General features: G+C 42.0%; 2 protein-coding genes across 8 annotated transcripts in view; one reads left to right on the forward strand and one right to left on the reverse strand.

The window, feature by feature from the left end:
• VIL1 (villin 1) overlaps positions 1-7,142 on the forward strand; it is a 37,532-nt gene extending 30,390 nt beyond the window's left edge. For all 3 annotated transcript variants that reach the window (XM_032945962.2, XM_032945964.2, XM_032945963.2), the window contains exons 16-20: positions 150-294; positions 594-782; positions 1,125-1,193; positions 2,533-2,652; positions 4,496-7,142. In XM_032945962.2, the coding sequence (XP_032801853.1) occupies positions 150-294; positions 594-782; positions 1,125-1,193; positions 2,533-2,652; positions 4,496-4,609 (637 nt within the window). In that variant the 3' untranslated portion in view covers positions 4,610-7,142. The remainder of the gene's footprint in view (positions 1-149; positions 295-593; positions 783-1,124; positions 1,194-2,532; positions 2,653-4,495) is intronic.
• On the reverse strand, positions 7,053-20,447 carry LOC116938615 (protein mono-ADP-ribosyltransferase PARP14-like). Of its 5 annotated transcripts, none has more exons than XM_076058382.1 (11): positions 20,432-20,447; positions 19,405-19,927; positions 18,069-18,250; positions 15,508-17,727; positions 14,647-14,871; positions 11,831-12,055; positions 10,993-11,089; positions 10,668-10,790; positions 9,491-9,550; positions 9,115-9,285; positions 7,053-8,534 (listed from the first exon to the last, which is right to left on the reverse strand). In XM_076058382.1, exons 2-11 carry the CDS (start codon positions 19,652-19,654, stop codon positions 8,371-8,373), a joined length of 3,717 nt encoding a protein of 1,238 aa, XP_075914497.1. In that variant the 5' UTR covers positions 19,655-19,927; positions 20,432-20,447; the 3' UTR covers positions 7,053-8,370. The 5 variants fall into 5 exon arrangements, with proteins under 5 accessions (XP_075914497.1, XP_075914507.1, XP_075914501.1 ...); XM_076058392.1 differs by lacking the exon at positions 20,432-20,447 and adding an exon at positions 20,217-20,425 and having other exon boundaries at positions 18,077-18,250; XM_076058386.1 differs by lacking the exon at positions 20,432-20,447 and adding an exon at positions 20,217-20,425 and having other exon boundaries at positions 11,831-12,052.
• Between the last annotated feature and the right edge of the window lie 116 nt (positions 20,448-20,563).

A 20,563-nucleotide genomic window follows, 5' to 3' on the forward strand; every position in this document is an offset into this window, starting at 1 on the left:
ACCCCCTAGAGAGGCTCTCTAGAGCTCCCTCTCGTGCAGGCCCTTCCACCAGCATTGGCGCGAGCAAGTGATTTGGGGATGCACATCTGCCTGTAATTATTAGGAGTATAATTTTCATTATTATTATTACGTGGTGCACTCCCATTCAGGATGCAGGTGGAGGAGGCGGAAGTGCAGCCGCGGCTCTTTGAGTGCTCCACACAGACGGGGCGCTTCGTGGTGACGGAGATAAGTGACTTCTCGCAGGACGACCTGGATGAGGATGACGTCATGCTGCTCGACACTTGGGACCAGGTGAGGCCCACATTGTCTGTCTGGCTTCTCAGGGGCCGGTGTGGATTAAGAAGGAAGTGTCTGTCGAGCACTGACAACAAAGCAGAGGCTCGCCGTTTGGAACAATGGAACCGTTAAACTATGTGAAACGTAGCGTGCGTTGCGTTTTAATATATTTTATCGTGACATTTCACCGGGCAAAACTAGGTTGCACAGATGATGGGACAGACTACAAAATGTGACAATTGTTACTCGGTGAGCACCTCCCGCCCGTGAACAAGGTGCAATGTCGGACCGCTTGCCCGGTCGGCTGCTTGCAGGTCTTCCTGTGGGTGGGACAAGGCGCGAGCGATGCAGAGAAGAAGGAGTCGATGACGACTGCGGCGGATTACCTGCGGACGCACCCTGGGGCCCGTGACCCCGACACGCCCATCATCATCGTGAAGCAGGGGTTCGAGCCCCCCACCTTCACGGGCTGGTTCCTGGCATGGGACGCGCACAAGTGGAGCGTAAGTGGCTCCTACTTGCCGCAGGCTTGCCTCTGCGAATTTTGTTTTGACATCCACGTTTTGTCCGGGGTGTGACTTTCAAATCGCATCCTCCTACGGAGGATAGCGAGGAAGAAGCTACCTTAATCATCCTTCCCTAGTCCATGGCCAAAGAACCCCGCAGAAGAGTGTTGGCGTTGCAGAGGTGGAGAGGGGGAGTGCACTGCCTTTCACTGAAGATCGGTAGAGAGCAATGCACGTAGTGTACGGGTTGTGTTGTGTAAGGTAAGGCGGCGATGCTGAACACTGCCCGTTGACGCTTCTTAACTCCGTTTTCTGTGTCGTCCCGCGTGGGGTCCGCAGAGTGGGAAATCCTACGAGGAGCTCAAGGCCCAGTTTGGGGACGCCGCCGCCATTAAGACCATCACGTCTGTACGTCCTCTCGTTCTCTTCAAACCCAGTGCAACTGCAGCCGTCTGCAGTGTGAACGCTTTGCTTCTGACGTAACTCGCAACCACGTCTTCACAGCTGTTGTGCATTGCGGATGGACACAAACCGATTGGGGGCTTCATTATTGTGACCGCACGAAGGGAGATTGTTGCGTTGTGCCGAAGCTCAATTGAGCACGGGAAGGTGCACATGTCTATACCTGTAATAGCAGTTAATATAATAACGTTATAATTTGCAGCTACCTTTGCCAATCAACTCTGTCAGTCATGGGGAGGGGGGGTCATTAAAATAAATGGGGAATCTGTAAATGGATCATCCTGTATGATTACATTTCTTTCATACTGCATAGCAGAGGTCTCATCTCTAGTACACGGTATTAAGATAATATTACACACTTCTGTGACTTGCCTATGACCATATCATCCAGAATGCGCCCGATCTTGTCATTTCGGAAGCTAAGCTTGAGCCTGGATAAGTGCTTGGATGGGTGAATAGGGATTACGGTACGGCTATTTTAGAACACACAATCGACAGGAGGTACAAGAACAATGGGCTTGTATAATGCGCATGCAGAATGTGCGTTGATTACCGTATTAAAAAAACCCAAACGGTAATGTATATCCGTATTCGTTTATATGCATTCATTAATCCCCCCCCCCCCCACCACTTCACACAAGAAGAGCACACAAGTGTTATCATCACATCTACCCCTCTATTTAAGGAACGAAACAGGCGGATTTATCCACAAATCTGGTTGTCGCCCGATGAAGCTAGTTGTAATTACTGTTGAAATGTTGTGGCTTTGCTCTCCAACACACTTGGTGTCCCGTACTAGTAACGAATTGGCACGTTCTGTTTACGTGACAAACCTTACTTGTTGGCCGTGTCGGGTGGTGGCGAGTTTAACGACACATTTTATATTTACGTCATCTATCCTAAAAAAAAAACCTGTATTATGGATGGTATTGGTCGCGAAAGCCTACGTGTTAAACTGGTGTACGCAGTTGTCAGTAGAGGGCAGTGCAACAAACTCCAAGATACTGTGCTTAGAAGCACGCCCACATCTTTGCCCTTCGTCTTCACGAACTCGCATGCCCTCATCCGGCTGTAGATTGGCAAAACGGGCTGCACATGTGCATGACATCTCTTAGCAAAAGAAGAAAAATAATGATGAATAGTTCCAGATTTCTCATGTTCCCAAATGTTAAACGCCAATAATAATGATAAACGAAACAACACGTGAATAATGACCAACTTTTCGCAAGCACAAACATCGGCGCAGGATTATTGCACACTAGCCGCCGCGTACTTTATTTTCCAGAGCCTCAACGATGAGAAGCAGGGCAGCAACGAGGGGCCCGTGCCCACTTTCCCGGCCGAGGACCTCGTCAACAAAACGACGGAGGAGCTGCCCGAGGGTGTCGACCCAGCCTGCAAAGAGGTGCGTCTGGGCTGGTGGGGCCAAGGCTTGGGTGCCGAGGCCTGGCTCTAGGTGGTGGCAGCCTCTAAAATAGGACTCCTCACTCTACCAGACCTGGGATCGGCCAAATTTAAGTTTGATGGGGTTCCTAGGGCCTTGGCAGGTTTTGGGGCCGCTCTTCTTTGTATATTCAGTGCCTTCCCTTGACTGTTTTACCACCACCCATGGCTGATGCCATTTGCTCCATTGTTATTTACCCTGGTTATTTGATATTCTTGGTTCTTACGGTAAAGCCACGTAGATAGAAAAAATATAAAATTAAAATGATAAATACAAATAAAAAAACCTACGACGTTTCGATTGCAACACAAGCGGTCTTCATCAGGCGGAGAGAAAAAAGAGGGGGCAAGCCTCCAAATGCAACTGCTTATAAGGGTTTCCAAAGTGAGTGGGCGGGGGACAAGAGTTGGGGGGAGGAGGGCTTGTGCTGCGTAAACAGCATGGGCGGGGCAGCCAGTCAGACAATGGTTCTTTGAGTTCGACTTTTAAATGCGAAGTATGATTTTCAAAGCTAAATCGGAAGTCAAAAGTTAAAACAATTTTAATATTGGCACATAACTGAAAATAACACACACAGTGACTCTATGTATTTCACTACCAAGATAACTATAGGATGTATCAGAGTGCTGCAGTCCTAAAACCCCTGCATTTATCTGGCTCTGCCGAGAGTCAATTACAATTGCAAATTCAGGAACATTGCAATCACATTGTAATTTCAGTTATCAAAGACGAAATTACAATTGTTATCTACTCGCTATCAATGTAGCAAGTGGCACACATTGTGGACACAACTGTAACCATGACTTCACCGCCAGATGGAGGAACTCGGCAGTGAATACTGTCAACACAATATATATTGGCACTAAATCCAAGGGTGTGACTTTGTAGTCATGAGGTTTGTGATGCCATAGGCCAGAGCAGAAATTGGTACCACCTAAGTTGACAAAACTTTGTACGTGCAGACCTTCATCAATCCACTGCTGGATGAAGGCCTCCGCGTGCTGTTGCCTGTAGGAGTTTTTTTAATATATACTTATCTATGGCATGGTTGGAGTCTGGATGGGGTGGGCAGGACCGGTTCAGGTTATCCACACCACTGATGTTCGCCATGGCCAAGTATTTTGTCACCAGATTCAGAGCATAGGTCCACTCGCGACACTGCCCCACCGCTCTACCCGGAAAATCTTGAATGCTGCCAATTTCTTTACACGATTAAAACAAGTTAATTATGATCTTTTCAATGGTTAATTCATCTTAATATCATATCCCGTTTTCGACATTTCAAACGATACAATTAAGTTTAGCCAGCTCAGGGTGGTACCAAAACGTGAAATATCCGATCACAGTCAAAACAGTGCTGAGGAGGAAAGCCATCTGAAATGTGATAGATGCTGCATGTAGTGTAATGGTTAGCACACTGGACATGTAATTCAGAAGCTGCCGGTTCTATTCCATCTCCCGGTGAAACAATCAGACATATTTCTTAAATCCCCCCTGCCTCTGTTTATGAATGGGCCCACCACAGTTAGTTGATTGACACGTCGCTGGTGTAAAGTATGAGTACGCCTACCTGTTCCAAGATGTTTGGCCAGCATGGTAGAGTAGGTGAAATACGACTACAGGGACTATCCTGAGCTCCCTCTCGTGGCGGCCCTTCCAACTGCAGTGGCATGAGCAGGTACTTGCAGGGCTACACCTTTAACTATGGGGCAGGTGGCAAGCCTAACTGTAGACTTCTCACTTCCATTTGCAACAGTGCAACTGTAATCTGTCGAATGTCCGTCTACCCTCCCCTGCGAAACAGAAATATCTGTCGGAGGATGCATTTGTGCGAGTGCTGGGCATCACGCGGGGCGAGTTCGTGGCGATGCCCGTCTGGAAGCAACAAAACTTGAAGAAAGCCAAGGGCCTCTTCTAATAGCTGTCTGCGTGTCGCTCTTGTGGGCCAGAGAGCGCTGTGCTTTACAAATTTTGTTGACACACCCCCCCCCCCACCACCTCGCCATTCCTGCTAGCCACATATTATCCTGTCAGCTGGATATTTCGGCTGAATACAAAAAAAGACAATATTATTACTCCAATTGATAAAATAAGCCTCCATATATGCCTCAAAGGCCAACGGGGGAAAAAGTGCAGTTCAGGCGAATTTTGTGTCAGTCTGGCATTTAATCACAAATGGTCTCTGACACTAGAGGGTTGGATGGCATCATAGTGATGCACACCACTGAACCAGATGACAGTTTTAGCTCTTTTTCACTGCATAACTGAACCGCGCCAGGGTTGTGCCATACCAAGCCAGCTCATCAAATGCTGTGGGGAGGTGCCAGCTTGTTTATCCACTGCATAAGCAGAGTGGTGCCACTGGAAGTCACACGCGTGTAGATTACGCATTGACAATGTTTCCTCACAGTACAACTGACATTACACACGCAGTGGACGAGTCAAGACCTATATAGGTGACATGATGCTGTGTCCTCACAGCGTACCGACGTCACGTGTAATCGTAATTAACCCCACCCCTGTCTCTGCTCGGCCCTCAGCCGATATTCAGGCGTCTTGAGACCAAGAGGGTTATCTTGGTTTTGTTTCAGTTTCGGCATATACAAATAGCCAGCGGAAACCCGTCCATAGCGTGAGGGTCCCGTGTTGGCGCGGCTCAGATGTGCCAGTGCAAAAGGGTTATTTGATGCCTGCAGCATGGCAGTGGATTGTGGCACCCACCTCCCATGATGCCATTCGCAAGAGTAGCCCATGTTGTGCTTGTGTCCATCGCGATACCCATAAGTTAGGAATTGATAACTCGATCGTGGGAAAAAAAAACAAACTGTCGGTCTTTGGTTTTTGTGGCTATACATAAAGAAATTATGAAAGCAAAAATCTCTGCGAAAGTGTATTCATTTACTATGATAGCAAGCTCAGCATTGGGCTGTAAAATAAAATACATGAGGTGGAATTCAATGAGTGCTCACATACAGTATTTCGCAACCTGTAGAAAAATTACATTTAGAAAAAATACACGTATGAATTAATGTAATGTTAGGTGTTTTCAAACACTTGAATGTCCATAAATAAAATAAATAATCCTCGTTAATGATGATCAGTAAAACGCATCTTAGTAAAATACCGTGTGATTTTACAACAGCGCGTGCATTAACTATGGCCTTCCGGAACATGAAGTTACACTTTGGCTACAATTCCATGCAAACAGTGTTGCTTGCCTGCCATCACCTGTATCGTTGTTTTCTCTGGCATGAGCTCAGCAAACCTATGACTTCAACGAGGCTTGAATATAACCTAGGGGTCAGGGCTTAACTCCAACCAGAGCTGTCTGGGGGTTGAGCTCTGGAAAATGTTTTCCTGCCCCCCCTCATTCCTCAACACTCAAGTGTGGGAGTGGAGTCCAGGGAGGTTTGGGGTCCCTGGTAAATATTCTGAGCAAATAAGCCCCGTGTTGGTGAATTTACACGGGAATGGTCACCAAATGTCAGGTTATGTGTCGGATTGATCCTTTTCGGTTTTTTTACGTACATGTACAGCCCATTTGTCAATACACTGATGGATTGTGGCCTCCATGCCATGCAGGTCAATATGGCTTATTGTTTGACCATGCTTCACCACGCTGGTCAGTGCGAAGTGATGAAAGCGTAATACATTTGCTCAAGTTAATCCATTGTGTATCTTTTTTTATGATTATAAGAAAATAAGACATTTATTTACGTATATTGCTCATCCCGTAACAGACAATATAGCTGCAAGTCACATAACCGAGTAGACAATTGCTTATCTTAAATCTAATAGAAACGTCTATAAACTATTTACGGCAGGTAACTGCCACAAATTTATTTTAATGAGATCTACTTTTTGCTTCTCGACAGATCTTCTTACCAGTTCAGGTAATGACCTATAGGAGGGTTTGTAAATCGATGTTATTCCAGTTAATGTTGGCATCCTAATTGCAGCTTGAACATTTTCACGATCTTGATGGACTGGGAGGTGTAATGTCAATTTTTTTTTTACATCATCACATCGTAATGTATAGATTGTTGTATTGTGATTTAATTTTATTGTAATGATATAAAATGTTTACTTTCATAGATATTGACCATGTTTTGTCTTCAGTGATGGTTATAATTTCAAAATACAAAATGCGTCGACACGTCAAACTATTGCTGTAATGCCTGTCAAGTAAAATATGCCTTTTATTTGTAAGGGTGATAGTGACAAAATATGAATATCTGTCAGCTGTCAGAATACTATTAGCTCTACCTGTGTTTCCATCGTTGAGGTATTATATGGCTGCATTCGCTTGTACATTATGAACTGTATGTGGTTTCCAGGCATTAAACATTAAGAATCGCAGCTTAAAGAGCAAATGTTTATTTAAAAGTTTGTTGCTTAAACAAGTTAAACTGCATTATCATGAATAAACATCTTATGAGCATATACAGCAACTCAGACCGGCTAGTATTGTATTGGATGGATGTCATCACCAAGGTGTGAACGATTTTGAGTGATGCAATTTCTCCCTGTGATTTACACCAAGCACTGCTATTGCACCTATGTTGGTTGCACAGATGATTACGGTGCACCATTAAACTTTTGCACTGCTGTGGTTGGGTTGTGGGATTAATAAACCGTTCACCTCGAGTTCACTAATCCATCAGCTCCACAGATTCTCTAGCCAACAGTGCTCCAAACCATAACCTCATCCCTCTCCATGCTTCCCACTCCCTCTAATGAATCTCCCTGGGGCTCTTTAAAACATAAAACTCGACATATGCACCAGTTTACTTGCACGCATTACTTTTCCATGTTAAGGCGATAATGGAAATACACACGCAGGATTCAAAACCATTAATGCATTCACAGATTGCATCTCACTTCACAAAGGGGGATATAGACCTTTGTAATTTGGGGGAAGGGATGTAAAACATATTTTGGATTTATTTATTTTTATTATGGGGAATAACGCCAGTTTATAAATTCGAATTTCATGTAAATTTGTGAGTGTGGGCTTTGATCTGGTTATGCTGCAATTATTTACGAGGCCAGGGATGCGACCAAGTTTTCTGATAAACATTGGCTGGGCGTTGCTGTCTGGTTGGAAGAGTTTAATGAGATTGCCGGTGATGGCTCATTTATCCAATTCCTAACTTCCCCGGGAACCAACTTTACAGTTCACACATCTTAGCTGTCCCGATAAACAATGGGCATTTTTTTGCAGGCACGGACAGGCATTGCTTATCACATTATCCGCAGCTCCAACGTACCCATGATGCAGCGGCTTTCAAATTCCAGCAGGTCTTCTCAATCGCACTCTTTTAATGATTGCCAATTGCCTCTTTAATGACTGCTTTGTGACGCTATCTATAAAGGACCACGGTCTCGTATTTACATGCATTGGGGCACATGAAATATTCAGGTTTACCGACTTGGAAAAAAATGGCTCATTGTAATTTTCGTTGCTGACCCCATTACTATACAAACCATTAAAATAAAATATCACCATATGTTCATTTTGCATTATATATAGGTATGCAAATACGTGAATAAAACCCCAAAGGGAACCAAGTTATTTTATATTATTTTCCTGATGAAAACATAACATTATTTGCACTCTAAGACGGCAAACAACACAACTACATAAGTGTCAGGTGCAAAGAACTGGGATGTTTGAAACTAAAACTTTCCATTCAAGACGTCTTGGAAGATGTTCAGAAGCTCCTTATTAATGAATACAAAACGGATGTTCGTCACAGTTGGCTCTGCGTAACTTCCTGCAAACAAGTGAATTCCATTCACCATGTTGAGAGCGACTTGTTGATGGCTTCTGTTCCCCAAACCTGATGCAACAACATGGACAGAAGGCCGTTGAATTGACATTTGATAGTTATGTTTTAAGTGTTGATATCATTTGAACGCTAATATTGATTTACTGCAACTAAAAATGTCTCTAACTTTATTTATTCAGCATTTTTAGTCAGTCTTTGTGTAGTCGTTGACAACCCATGCCATTTTGGTAAAGTCTTAGCCTGTAAATTTCATCTCAGTTATTTTCTTAGTTTAGTCAATTAGATGAGTAAAAATATAGGCCACTCTTAATTATAAAACGTTGATTTAGTCGGTCTTAGCCATTGGCCAAGAATTCAGTACACTTTATATATAATCTTAGTTAAATTCCTCCAGTCACTTTATTCTTTGATGGGTAGTCATTGTCATCACGTTTGAGGAGTTTTGTCCATGGTTACACGAATATTTTGGTAATCCATACTCAATTGAGTATATGGCACTTAACAAATGGTAGCAGTTCTATATTCCCTATGGAACAGGTGAGTTTCTCCATGAACAACTTCTGTAGAAGAAACTTCATCGCCATTCTTAAGCGGCAACAAAATGTATTCATAACAAAAAAATTATATGTACCTGTACCAATAGCTGGAAAAGACACCGATTTAATTTTTCTCAACTGGCATTCCTTTAGTATTCTTTCACAAATGTTTTCAATAGTTACATTAAGTCCTGCAATGTGCACGATATGTTTGCATTTCAAACGGCCTGCGTTGGTCACAACAATGTCTCCATAGGAGGGATCTTCTGCAATGAGGAAAGAACACATTAAAACAGATCGAATTAGAGAAACGTAACAAAGTACCACGTGAAAATGCAATCCAATAAAATAGATTTATCTAAAAGAAGAATATTGATTAACAACTCCTGACCAGAAAAATGTAAGCTATAAGAGAATAATTAGCAACTACTGAGCAAACAAATGGAAATGCATGAAGAACACAATAATTACCTTTTAAGAATTCATCTTTAATCGTTTGTCCAGCAGCCTTAAGGATAGCATTGGAAATTCCTGGAATGGTAACACAATCAACAAATTCAAGTTATGCATCTAAAGACACTTATACAAAACAAAGAGTATATATTTTATATTAGTGGGGAAGGGCAACAATGCGGCACAGACCAGGATGAAACAAGTCAAGTTTATATCAATTAACCGAGTGAAATCTCAAGACATCAGAATATCTTAATTTGCAATGGTAACCTGGGTTACCAAAATAAAAAAAAATCCCTAACCAATTAACTTAAGTACAGCGATGATGCAAATGTAAATGAGATAAAAACTTGTTACAAGATAAATCGAAAATATTGCACATAAATCAATGTCAATTCCCTGCAGAGCAAGTCGGCTTGGGCAAATTATATGTATTAGCAATCAGGAACCAGCATTCCAGAAATGTTAATTTCCTATATGTATTTCACACAAATACTCAAGTGTACAGTAATATTTTATAGACTCTACAATGATCTCAAACGGGGTTGGGGGAACCGATGGCCCGTGGCCACAGGCCTACCAATGCTAACGAACCTGCAAACAATGTTCAAGCCTCACAGCACCCTCGCCGCACTAACCGAGTACCAGAGGGATAGATTTTAGAACTGCCAACAGTTTCACATTTTTGTGTGCATGTTAATGTGCGGCCCTCCAAAGGTGTTTAAAATTCAGGAAAAAGTTCCCTACCCGGAATATAAAGATTCCATGAAAACAGTATTAATCTTCAATGGCAAATTTGCAAATAATGTTTCTTAACAATGTGTAATGAAGAATAAAAGACCCACCCACCGTATGGTTTTTAACATTTGTAAAACCAGAATGCCTCAATGGGAAGCAATATATTTCTACTGTACCAAGTACTCCAGGGAATTTCACTTTTATCTGCAAGCAATTAAGCAGAGCTTCACTTTATCTAAAACTCCATCATTATTAGCACACCTAAGTGTGAGTACAAAAGTTGTTGCGGTGAAAGTGTCCCACTAAAGCATTGCATCTCAGTGGCTCGCGATTGTTGGCTTTCTAGGAAACTTTCATTTTCAATGTTCGAACGCACTCTTTATTTCATGTACATTTTATTGAAATATATCCTTTCAAATGCAGTATTTGTTTTGTTGTTGGTGTGGCTCAGGGTTACCTGAGGTCATACTCATCCGAGCGTCTGTGGAGTTGACAATGGCGTCCGTCTTCTCTTGAGTGATATCCCCACAGCACAGCTCGACAGTAATTCCCTGTATTTTAAATAGTTTCTTATTATGCTCTGCAACGTAGACAAATTGTAATATTTTAAACATTTCTACAGACTCCCTTTTAACTTCAATACATATTTGAAATGCACATGGTGATACAATTAGAGCCCGAGACTTAATATTTCAAAAGAAAAGGCAAACATGGTCACTACATTTTGTTGTAATGAATGCATGCAGGCGTCCAAAGCACGAGAGAACACGTGAACGTTGTACCTGCGCCAGTCTGAAACCTTTCTTCGTGCTTACGGCTGGGCGCTGTGCCTTCGGAGTAAGTCTTCGATATGGCACTCGATATTTCGTTTTGAAAAGCCTGTAACAGTAAAATGCTCACTTATGAATGACTCTGCAGCAGGTTATTTTTTTTAATGGCAGGTAAATGTTTAATATGTATGTAAAGCACAAACGTTGTTGGCATTTGGATAATGAAGGTAAAAACACATCGTTTTTTCTTTACCTGCAGATAGGCCTCTTTACAGATGCAGTAAATTAGCATTTGCTGTTTAACACGTAGGCTTTCGCGACCAATATCATCCATAAGAGTTTTTTTTGGGTTAGATCGCGTAAAAATTTGTCGTTAAAACCCGCCACCATTTACTGTCTACCATATCTCTGGTGTGTAAAATTGATTTGACTTTTCATAATCAAAATCGCAAATTAGAAAAATGTGATATAATGCATTTCATATAACACAGCTTTCCATTACAATACTATTTGACTTCAGAGTACTTTATGAAATATTTTATGTCCTGCTATATCAGAATCATAAAAAAGTGTTACTGAATTACAAAAAAAACCTGTTATAAAATAATAGTGCACTGTATAATACAACTATGTTATTTCTTTGCATTTGGTAGATGGTCACTTTTTAAGGGGTAATCAAGTGATTGTCCCACGAAGACGAGTCCTGACAATGCCAATTTGGAACTTCTACCACAAGCTTAGGCCTGTCCAAACTTTGGCTTTTTTTACTTTCACAAACTCAGCATGAGTTATGATTTTTAAGACAATGGCATAAAATGTGGTGTACACCTGGATTGCAATGTACACTTACTTTGTGTATGTCTGGTTTTGACCTTAAGATCACAAACTGAATGAGCTGAAGAATGTCGTCTTTATGCTGGTTGCTGAACTGGATGGCAGCTGACAGCATGGCACGAGCAACCTGCTGTGGTGGGCAGTTTAAAATCCCAGTGCCCAGGGCTGGGAAGGAGATGGATGTCTCTTTGGCTTTGTGAGCTTTCTTCAGGCAGTCCAATACAATGGTATGCACATACTGCTGTAATGTACAATGATGTAATAGTAACATGCGAAAACATCGTTAGTTAGCGAGGATTGTTGACTTCATCAGATAAGGCCTGTAAACACTTAAATACCGCACTGAAAGCAAACATATAAACCAAAGCATAATTCATAAAACGAGAATAATGCAAATGCATACATTTTGTAAGAATTCCCAATGTGCTTTTGTCCTCGGAAGCATTTAATGATCGACATTAACGCCACCTTCCAAACCACACTAGATGATATTAGACGGTGCATAATGTCCAACCCTGTTCCACGCAGGCTTTTTATCCCCCTCGTGACCCAGCCTCGCCTCTTTTCCCAACACTCTCTCGCCGCACCTGGCCCTGTCTCTCAATTACTATTAACGACCACTTAGGGCCCACATCACCCTGACCGTGACCCTGCCTATTGTGAAATTTCGGTCACAGTTCCTATGATCACTGTTACATTTGCTTTGATGGCTTTATTTTGGTGATTTCGAAAAGTGTTTTTGGTTTGGCCATGATTGTTTGTTGTAGTACGGGGTTAAACTGATGGCTTTAATCTAAGTTTTCTTGTGGTTGTTGTTGTTTGACTTGCATCCCACTGGGATTTTTGCACACAGCGTTGGTGTACGGTGCTTTTTCTGGAAGATTTTGCTGTTTTTTTTCCTGGATTTTTCTGTTTGCGCGTAGTCACTTTAAGATGTTTTCTTGTTCATGTTTTTGTTTGTTGCGGTTGCACCCGATTCAAGAGCCGAATGGCTCACAGGGCTATACCTAATAAATGGAACTGAAACTGCCTGTTCCCGGCACGTTAATTAGTAACCACGGCCACGGGGAGCCGTACTGTCCTTACACATGCAGTTAAGTTATTTTATCAATGTTTATCGGTTACACGAAAAGTCCCATTTAGCCAATTTACAAGCTAGTTTTCAAGGTAGAACCGTGGTGCATTAGCACGGAACAAGAACAGTGACATTTAGAGTACCAAATGCGGTTCTTCAGGAACTCTTATATTTTGTTTGCGTAATGCACGCGGCTAAGTGCTTTTTTGTATGCATTCATGCGAGTTGTTTGAAACGTATAGCAGAGGCTGGAAGAACATTTCTTACTAGCCTTTTGCCCGTCCAAGGACGGGTGTATTGCAGTAAATGTGAAACTTGCAAGTGAAAAGCACAGACCGCAACGTGATATTAATTGCATCAATTCGTGTGCAATTTGTAAGGCCACGGTGACACGGAGTTATTTAATTTAAAGGTTATAATCCCTTGTTCATCATGACGTCATTTTTACTTTGATGTCTCAACAACAGCGTTAAGGAGATCACGTGACGTGAGGGATCTGCCTTTGTAGTGAGGGTTGTGAGTTGACGCTGAGGAGGGGGGAGGAGGCGCCTCGCCCCCCCCTCCTTGTTGAGTGACGTCAGCCGCTAATTATTATTAATGGTGGGGGGTGTAGATTTGGAGGACGTCACCTGTTAATGATTATTAATTAGGGGGGCTGTTCGATGTGAAGTGACGTCACCTGCTCATGATTATTAATGAGGGGGGGTTTCTCCATGCGGAGTGACGTCACCCACTCATGGTTATTAATGAGGGGCGGGTCCATGTCGAGGACGTAACCTGTTCATGATTATTAATGAGGGGGGCTGGTCGACGTGGAGTGACGTCACGCACGTTACACACTGACATTCTTGGGGTAAATATAGTAGTAAATTATTCACAAGCTGCCAAGTGTGCTTGACAAGTGCTGTGTGCTGGTGAAGAACAATTCCCAAGTGAGACTGACAGGTCTTTTCAAGCACTCAAAATGTATTGCTCCATGAAAATGGCAATTCCCTGAGTAGAGCATCAACTGCAGCTTAATCACAAGTCACATCTTGGAAATCCAGCCATGCTGATCGATCAATCCACCGCAAGAGGGAAGAAAGATAAAATATAGCATGGCACAGTACAGACGCACGGTGCGTGTGCACAGCATACAAAGTCAGAGCAGAGGAACGGGTAACGGCAGACATGCAGACAGACAGACAGGCCAGTGTAAACAGATGAGATATACATAGACATATATCGAATTAAAATGGTGCATCTCATATAACAAGACTAAGGCACCATTAGCATTAATTTGTTATAAATACGTGATTTTGTATAACAATAGTGGTGGAGTTTAAAATCCATTATTTATGCACATGTATTAACCCGCTGGGCATGTTGTTTCCCACCTGGTCTCTTAACAGTGAAATGTGCCAATGTCACAACATGACATTCATCCGACCCACATGCTCATGATTGGTTGAATCAAATTCAGCAACTGTTTGATCTCTGAGACATGTGAACAGGATTGAGCAGCCTTGGTGGAAATCAGCCAATTTATGCCGTTACTTTAGAGATCAAGCAGAGATCCACCGTTCATATGTAAAATTCCATGTGGCTGTATGAAAAGCAACATGGTACAGTATAAAATTGGCAAACTACAGTCGCATAAAACTGCGAGAATGCAGAATCTCTGACTGGCTTAGGGCACAACCCAATGCTCAAGTGAGCATGCAGACACTAAAAATGCTACTTTTGTCTTCCTATATTTAGCAGACAAGGCCACTTACCGATTTGTTTTTTTCATCAGGTTGCACAGCAATATGGTATACTTTCTTGCAAAAGAGATGAGATTGTGCGGTGTCTGTGCTTATGATGGATGCACGACCAAGGTGATTTTTTTTTCTGTCAAGTTCATCCTGGAGTGAAGGCCTAGCTTTGTGACGAGCAGCAGATGCTGCACCTCCATTGTCGAGCTTCATCGCAACAGATGTGGATTTCACGATAATATCAGTCTGAAAGAAATACGTTGCTCGTAAACATTATTTGAACATTGCACTATTTAATATATTATAAAGCTCAATATTAAGGTGCAGGACACACATAACTTGCAAGTTTTAGGGCATTTGTTGAATGAGAAAATGTATCCGCAAATAACTCATTTTGGAAAAAAAACACCGAAATTTTGCATCCAAATGCAAAACTTGGCAAGAGTCCTGGGGGTTCAGCGAGGCTTTTCTGGGTAAATGTTAAAATAACAATAATACATCAACACATACGTTCTCAAACTCCAGTGTGGTTTTAAGTGTGGAAGATCACTTTTATTTTTTTCCCCCACATAGGTATTTGGTTGGTTGATGCACCCAACTTAACTAGTGAAAATTTAAATCTCAAGTCACTGGTTGAATAAGCCAATCATTCCTCCTGGGTCATTAAAATACGTACCACTATGTAAGCATTAAACAGTGGTTGTCTTGTGGAGATGGATCACCACCATACGAGTGTGGACATTCCAACACTGGCTCACGATTCAATATAGAGTTTGGCTCAGGATTTAATATTGAGTTGAGTGCCACCCAATACCTATCTTAGAAGTAAAGCATTTAACATAGAGATTGTACAAAAGCTTAATGGTGCCAGAAAAAACTTACATGTTGGTCTTCGATATTTCCAATTACAACTTTTATATGTCTCCCTTCATGGGTGATAAACATGTTGTTTTCAGTGTCGTCCATTTTTAAGGAAGATTCATCCTTTGCTTTACAATTTTCCCAATCAGTGACTTTATCTTCAGTGCTATGATGACCAAAATTCCATTCTTGGTTTTGGCCCTCATCCTCTTCATCCTGCATTTCATGGGTATTACTTGACTGCTCTTCTGATCGGTCTCTACAATTCATTGTAAGCTCTATAGTTTTTCTAAATTTAGAAATAAATTCATGATTAACATCCACGATGTGAATATCAGTCAGGGCGATGTCCAAATCCTGGGTACTTTTACAGTAGTCAAAAATAGCACGGCAAAATGTTTCCGTGCAGATATCCAATGGAAAGGCAAATATTCCAGCACTAATGGCAGGAATTGCAATGGATTTGAAACCTTCTTCATCAGCCTTCTCTAACACATTTTTGATAACCATTTCAAGAAGCATAATTCCTAGACGTGTATTACGCCGGTAATCTCCCCATTCGGGTCCGACAGCATGAAATACCTTCTTACATGGCAGGTGGCCTGGCCCGGTTATGGCCAACTCTCCTGTAGGCACTTTTCCATGCTTTCTGACGTAAGAATCACTCTCCTGCTGAATGACTGTACCTCCTGCATCAGACAGTACTTTAGCGAGCCCCCCTAAATGTTTTAAATCTTCATTTGCTGCATTTACGATCACATCTACATTCAAATGTAAAATGTTTTCTTCATGCACAAACAGAAATCGATTGCCAGGCAATCTTACAGGAGGCCTTTGTTGAGTTGCAACTGGTCTTTCCGAAGCACCTGCCACTGAAGAAAATTCTTCTTGATTCTGAGTAGAAAATCGAGAGTTACACCTTCTGTATTTCTCTAAGAACATCGAAATGCTCTTTTCATCTGGTATCCCTCTTTCATTTTTCCGAAGTTCTTTGTTGACTTTTGAAACCACATTATTTATAGACTGCTTGTGTTTCTCTACCTCTTCAACGTGGCCCATAATAATGATATCCATCAGTGAATCGTGCCTTTCGACAGAAACACTTTTTAATGCAGAATGATCGATAATCTTCATGTAGTCAATGATGCAACTGCACAATGCTTCATTCTGCAATGGAATGATTTCTTCAGCAGTGTTGTCTTTGAAATAGCTTGTCAAGTCCTTATCTGCCTTTTCTACTGCCTCTGCTATCCCTGCTATGTTAATCGCACTACTGGTCCCATCTTTGTGCTCTATTATACTAAATATGCAGCTATATTTTCCCTTAGAATAATTTTGCTGTAGTTTTTCAAAGAAAAAATTCCACTGTTCACTTTTCATGACAGCTCCATTCTTTTTAGTCACTGGAAAAAGCAGATCCTTTAAAATTACATTTAAAATGGCATGGGCCTTTTCAGCATGACCCTGAAGTGAATAAATGTAGATTTCATTTTCATCAAAATCACAAAGGGCTTTGATTTCATTTCCAGTAAAGTGCGTTTGCACCAAGGCTCTAAGGTTGGTTTTTCTCAAAAAGTTGTTCAGATAACTTCCAAAGCTACATGTCTTTTTATCGGAGTCCTGTAAACTAACATCAATGTATTTATTCACATCATTAAGTTTTGTGGAATCTCCCTTGAAGCATAATTTGTTGTTATTCATGTGAAATTGTACACCTGGAAACCTCCTGCAGAGGTCATCCTGTAGTAATTCAAAATAATGAGGTTCAATATTCGTAAATAAACTACCTTTATTAAACTCGCTCATGATGTCTTCTATTTTTTGTTTTATTTTTTTTACTTCATCAGATTTCCCAGTCAGTTGTATGCCATTCTTATACAAAACTTCTAAATCCCTTTTTTGCTCACTCTTTCTTTCTACCTCCTTCCATTCTTCTTCTGTGCATGTTATTGTTTCATGAGCATAACCCTGGGTAAATTGTGTAAACATCTTTGTAACCGAACCTTGCCATTCATTGTGGTCTGTGATGGACTCATTATCTGGTAAGAACCAGATGGTGTCAAAATTCACCGCCTTGATTTTGCATCTGGATTTTTCCATGGCTCTGTCCAGCTCTGACCTGTGCTCTTCATTCGATGTGATAAACTTCAGCAAATATGGATTCAATTTCTCCTCCAATTGCTTGGGCTGCTCGGGCTTATCTGTTGATTTATTCGATGTGTTCTCCTTTGTCTTTTCACTCTGTTGAAGATAATGGGTTAATGAGAAGATTAATATCATGTAAGCAGCAAAATAAATGGTGTCAATGCCATTCTTTACATGCCTCCCATAGTATTTAATCTGCCTGCACTTCAGCTATCAAACATCGAATTTTGAAAATTACATAACCTTCTGTTCCATCGTCCCATACAAGAAGAATATCTAAACTGACCTATATATTCGAACATATATATTGTTTATCTCAACTAGCTTGGATAATTTAGATCATTACTGTTTAATGTAATAATGCAACTTTAACCATTATAATGGTTCAGGTATGTGTCTGCAGTGCTTCCTGTTAATGAATACAAAGAGATGGTTACCACTTCACTTTTGTTATTTGCCGAGGTTGATAAATCCTCATCATCTGACTTTTCTTTGATGGATGCTCCAGGCTCCGCAGGAGTTGCTGGTGAGGCCGTGAAGGCAGTGACGTGCACCTCCACATTCTCATCACTGGACACCTCAATCACGTGCTCACCTTTAGCTAAGACACTTTCCCGTACTGCAACAAAAGAATGATATTTTTCCAAATTCTTAAGGTTGTATTTCTTGTCAATCACATTACAGTTGTTGTATTTAATGAAAGTGAAACTTATCATCTCTCCACATCTGACTTTTATTGAAAAGTATTAGTCCTTTGTTGGCAGGAAAAGCATGAGACACGTTTTGCAACCAAAGAGAAATGGGAATTGAACCAAAATATGTTAATAATTTGTAACCAAAGTTAACAGTTCAGTCATTAGTCTTTACACAATATTAATGTGTCGTTGTGGAGAATGTAAGTGATCAAAATGGATGTGCAGAAAATTGTCTCCTTCATATATATGTATCCACGTAAAAATACACAATTTTTTTTACACAACCACCAGCCCAATGACCTTCTGGGAGTACATAATTCCAAAAGCATTGTGTGATGTGTTATAGTTTAATATTGCACTGGGACCATGCCTTGTCAATAACATCTGACAATTCACCAACAGCATCAGTTAAGCCTGCTGATGAGCCACTATTTTAAAATTGGTCCAGATTTTACTTGTTTTTAAACAGTGCTCCTGTGAGTCTGCACTCCCAGAAGCCCGTGGGGCCGGTGGCTGTGTAAGTATACTTTTTATGTGGAGAGACAGATATATGGAAACGTATTGTCTGCTTAACTTTGTCTTTACAGGTAATTATTGCACATGCAAGTTGCACAGTGGTGTCTTTAAATCAGGAAGTCTAACTGATTGTTTTTTTGGATAAAGTTTGGGTTAACCGAAAACCAGTTGAACCTGTTAATATGGTTCCATTGGTTCAAGAGTATCGGGCGATTAATTTTCGGATAACCGTTTAAGAACCGGTTCAAACTGACTCACTTTGCATATTTTATCGAAATTAGCAAAACACCTGCCTTGTATCATATTGTAAAATACATGTGAGATTTTTTTTTTAGATAATTTCCAATGTTTATTGCACAGCACGAGGCACTGAGATGGAGCTCCAAAACCAGATACAAACGACACCATACAGAGATATAATGGGAGATGCAATGAAACAAGCGGATAGGCAGAGACAAATGGCAATGTAGCGACAAACGGAGGTAAGGATACGATATAATTTTAAAACGCACATCACTGTGTGGCTGTGTGCGACAAGTTAAGGCACTCTGCTCTACCATACCTTGTTTAGAGGTGAATTTCACGATGGCTTTGCGCTTTGAGTCCCGGTGAGAGATCAGCTGGCACTCCCCACCACCGGACCGCTTGCTCTGGAAATATTTCTGTAGTTTCCCCTTGAGTACCTTGTCCAGGTCACGAGGCAGGTTCTCCACGAGTACAGCAGTCTCCTCCTCCATCAGCTGCACATGTGAACTCGTGCTATCGTCCGGCCCTCCTACATTCGATGCCACAGCTGTTCGGCCCCTCTCCATCCTGTCAATCAAATCCTGCCCGATGCCGTCCGTCTTCACTCGTCTTGTCAATCGTCGTCCTCAACTGTCTGGACTAATCTCGACTCATTACTATTCTTGCCCGTCTTGATTAACTCGGGACGTATTACTACCATCACCTGTATTCTCTACTAACCCCTTCTCGGCAAATCCACGTCAAATGTGCAGCCGCTTTAGTTTTTAATTAAGGGGGAGGGGGGGAGGGGACTAAGATCTCTCGTACAGCCTTTTGGGGCAAGTGCTCTTAGCAAGTACCTATAAAGGCCGGGGATAAATAAATAAAAAGCACAAAGACACGTACACAACACGGAGTCACTTACAGTATATGCGTTGCCTGTTCAGTCTCCACAGAATGTCTCCTTGCTACGCTCGCGTTTCGAAACTAAACCCCAAAAACAACACGAACTTCCCCTTTCTGCTGGTTCGTTCGTTACACAATCGGTCACGACAATGACAACCACACGCGCCGCATTAAACGAAGACACGTTCACACACGCACGCACGCCGCTGCCGCCGCTAAGGGTAATGTAGTAAACTCACGTACACTTAGTTAACAAGTGTCAATTATTAACAGCCGTCGATGAACACTGAACGTGGAAGCGCGATCCTGGAGGGCGAAGTGGGGCGAAGTGGCCTCCCCAACCCGCCTCTCATCTGGGACTGCAACCCGCAGTTTGAACGCCCTCGGCTCACAGCGGAGGGAGGCGTGGAACAAGTTGGGCCACAAGTTGGGCCACAACGACGACAATGACGACTCACGGAACGCCGTAGACGATCGCGCCGCGGTAGGGGCCGTCCATAAATGACGTCACGCGATTTTGGACCTCCCCCCCCCTCCGTCGTCACACGGCGTCACAAACAGTCAGACCCCACCCCCCCCTTAAATATGAC

Source organism: Petromyzon marinus, chromosome 4 (assembly GCF_048934315.1).
Source record: "Petromyzon marinus isolate PM22_M1 ecotype Great Lakes invasive population chromosome 4, UKy_Petmar_22M1.pri1.0, whole genome shotgun sequence".
NCBI classification, from domain to species: domain Eukaryota; kingdom Metazoa; phylum Chordata; class Hyperoartia; order Petromyzontiformes; family Petromyzontidae; genus Petromyzon; species Petromyzon marinus.

What these genes read in the sequence shown, in the direction of transcription:
- LOC116938615 (XM_076058382.1), bottom strand. Translation starts at nt 19,654, where the DNA reads ATGGAGAGGGGCCGAACAGCTGTGGCATCGAATGTAGGAGGGCCGGAC. An exon ending in CAAATAACAAAAGTGAAGTG is followed by an intron (nt 17,728 to 18,068) that starts GTAACCATCTCT and finishes TATCTTCAACAG; the next exon opens with AGTGAAAAGACAAAGGAGAA. An exon ending in TCGGATGAGTATGACCTCAG is followed by an intron (nt 9,551 to 10,667) that starts GTAACCCTGAGC and finishes TTACCATTCCAG; the next exon opens with GAATTTCCAATGCTATCCTT.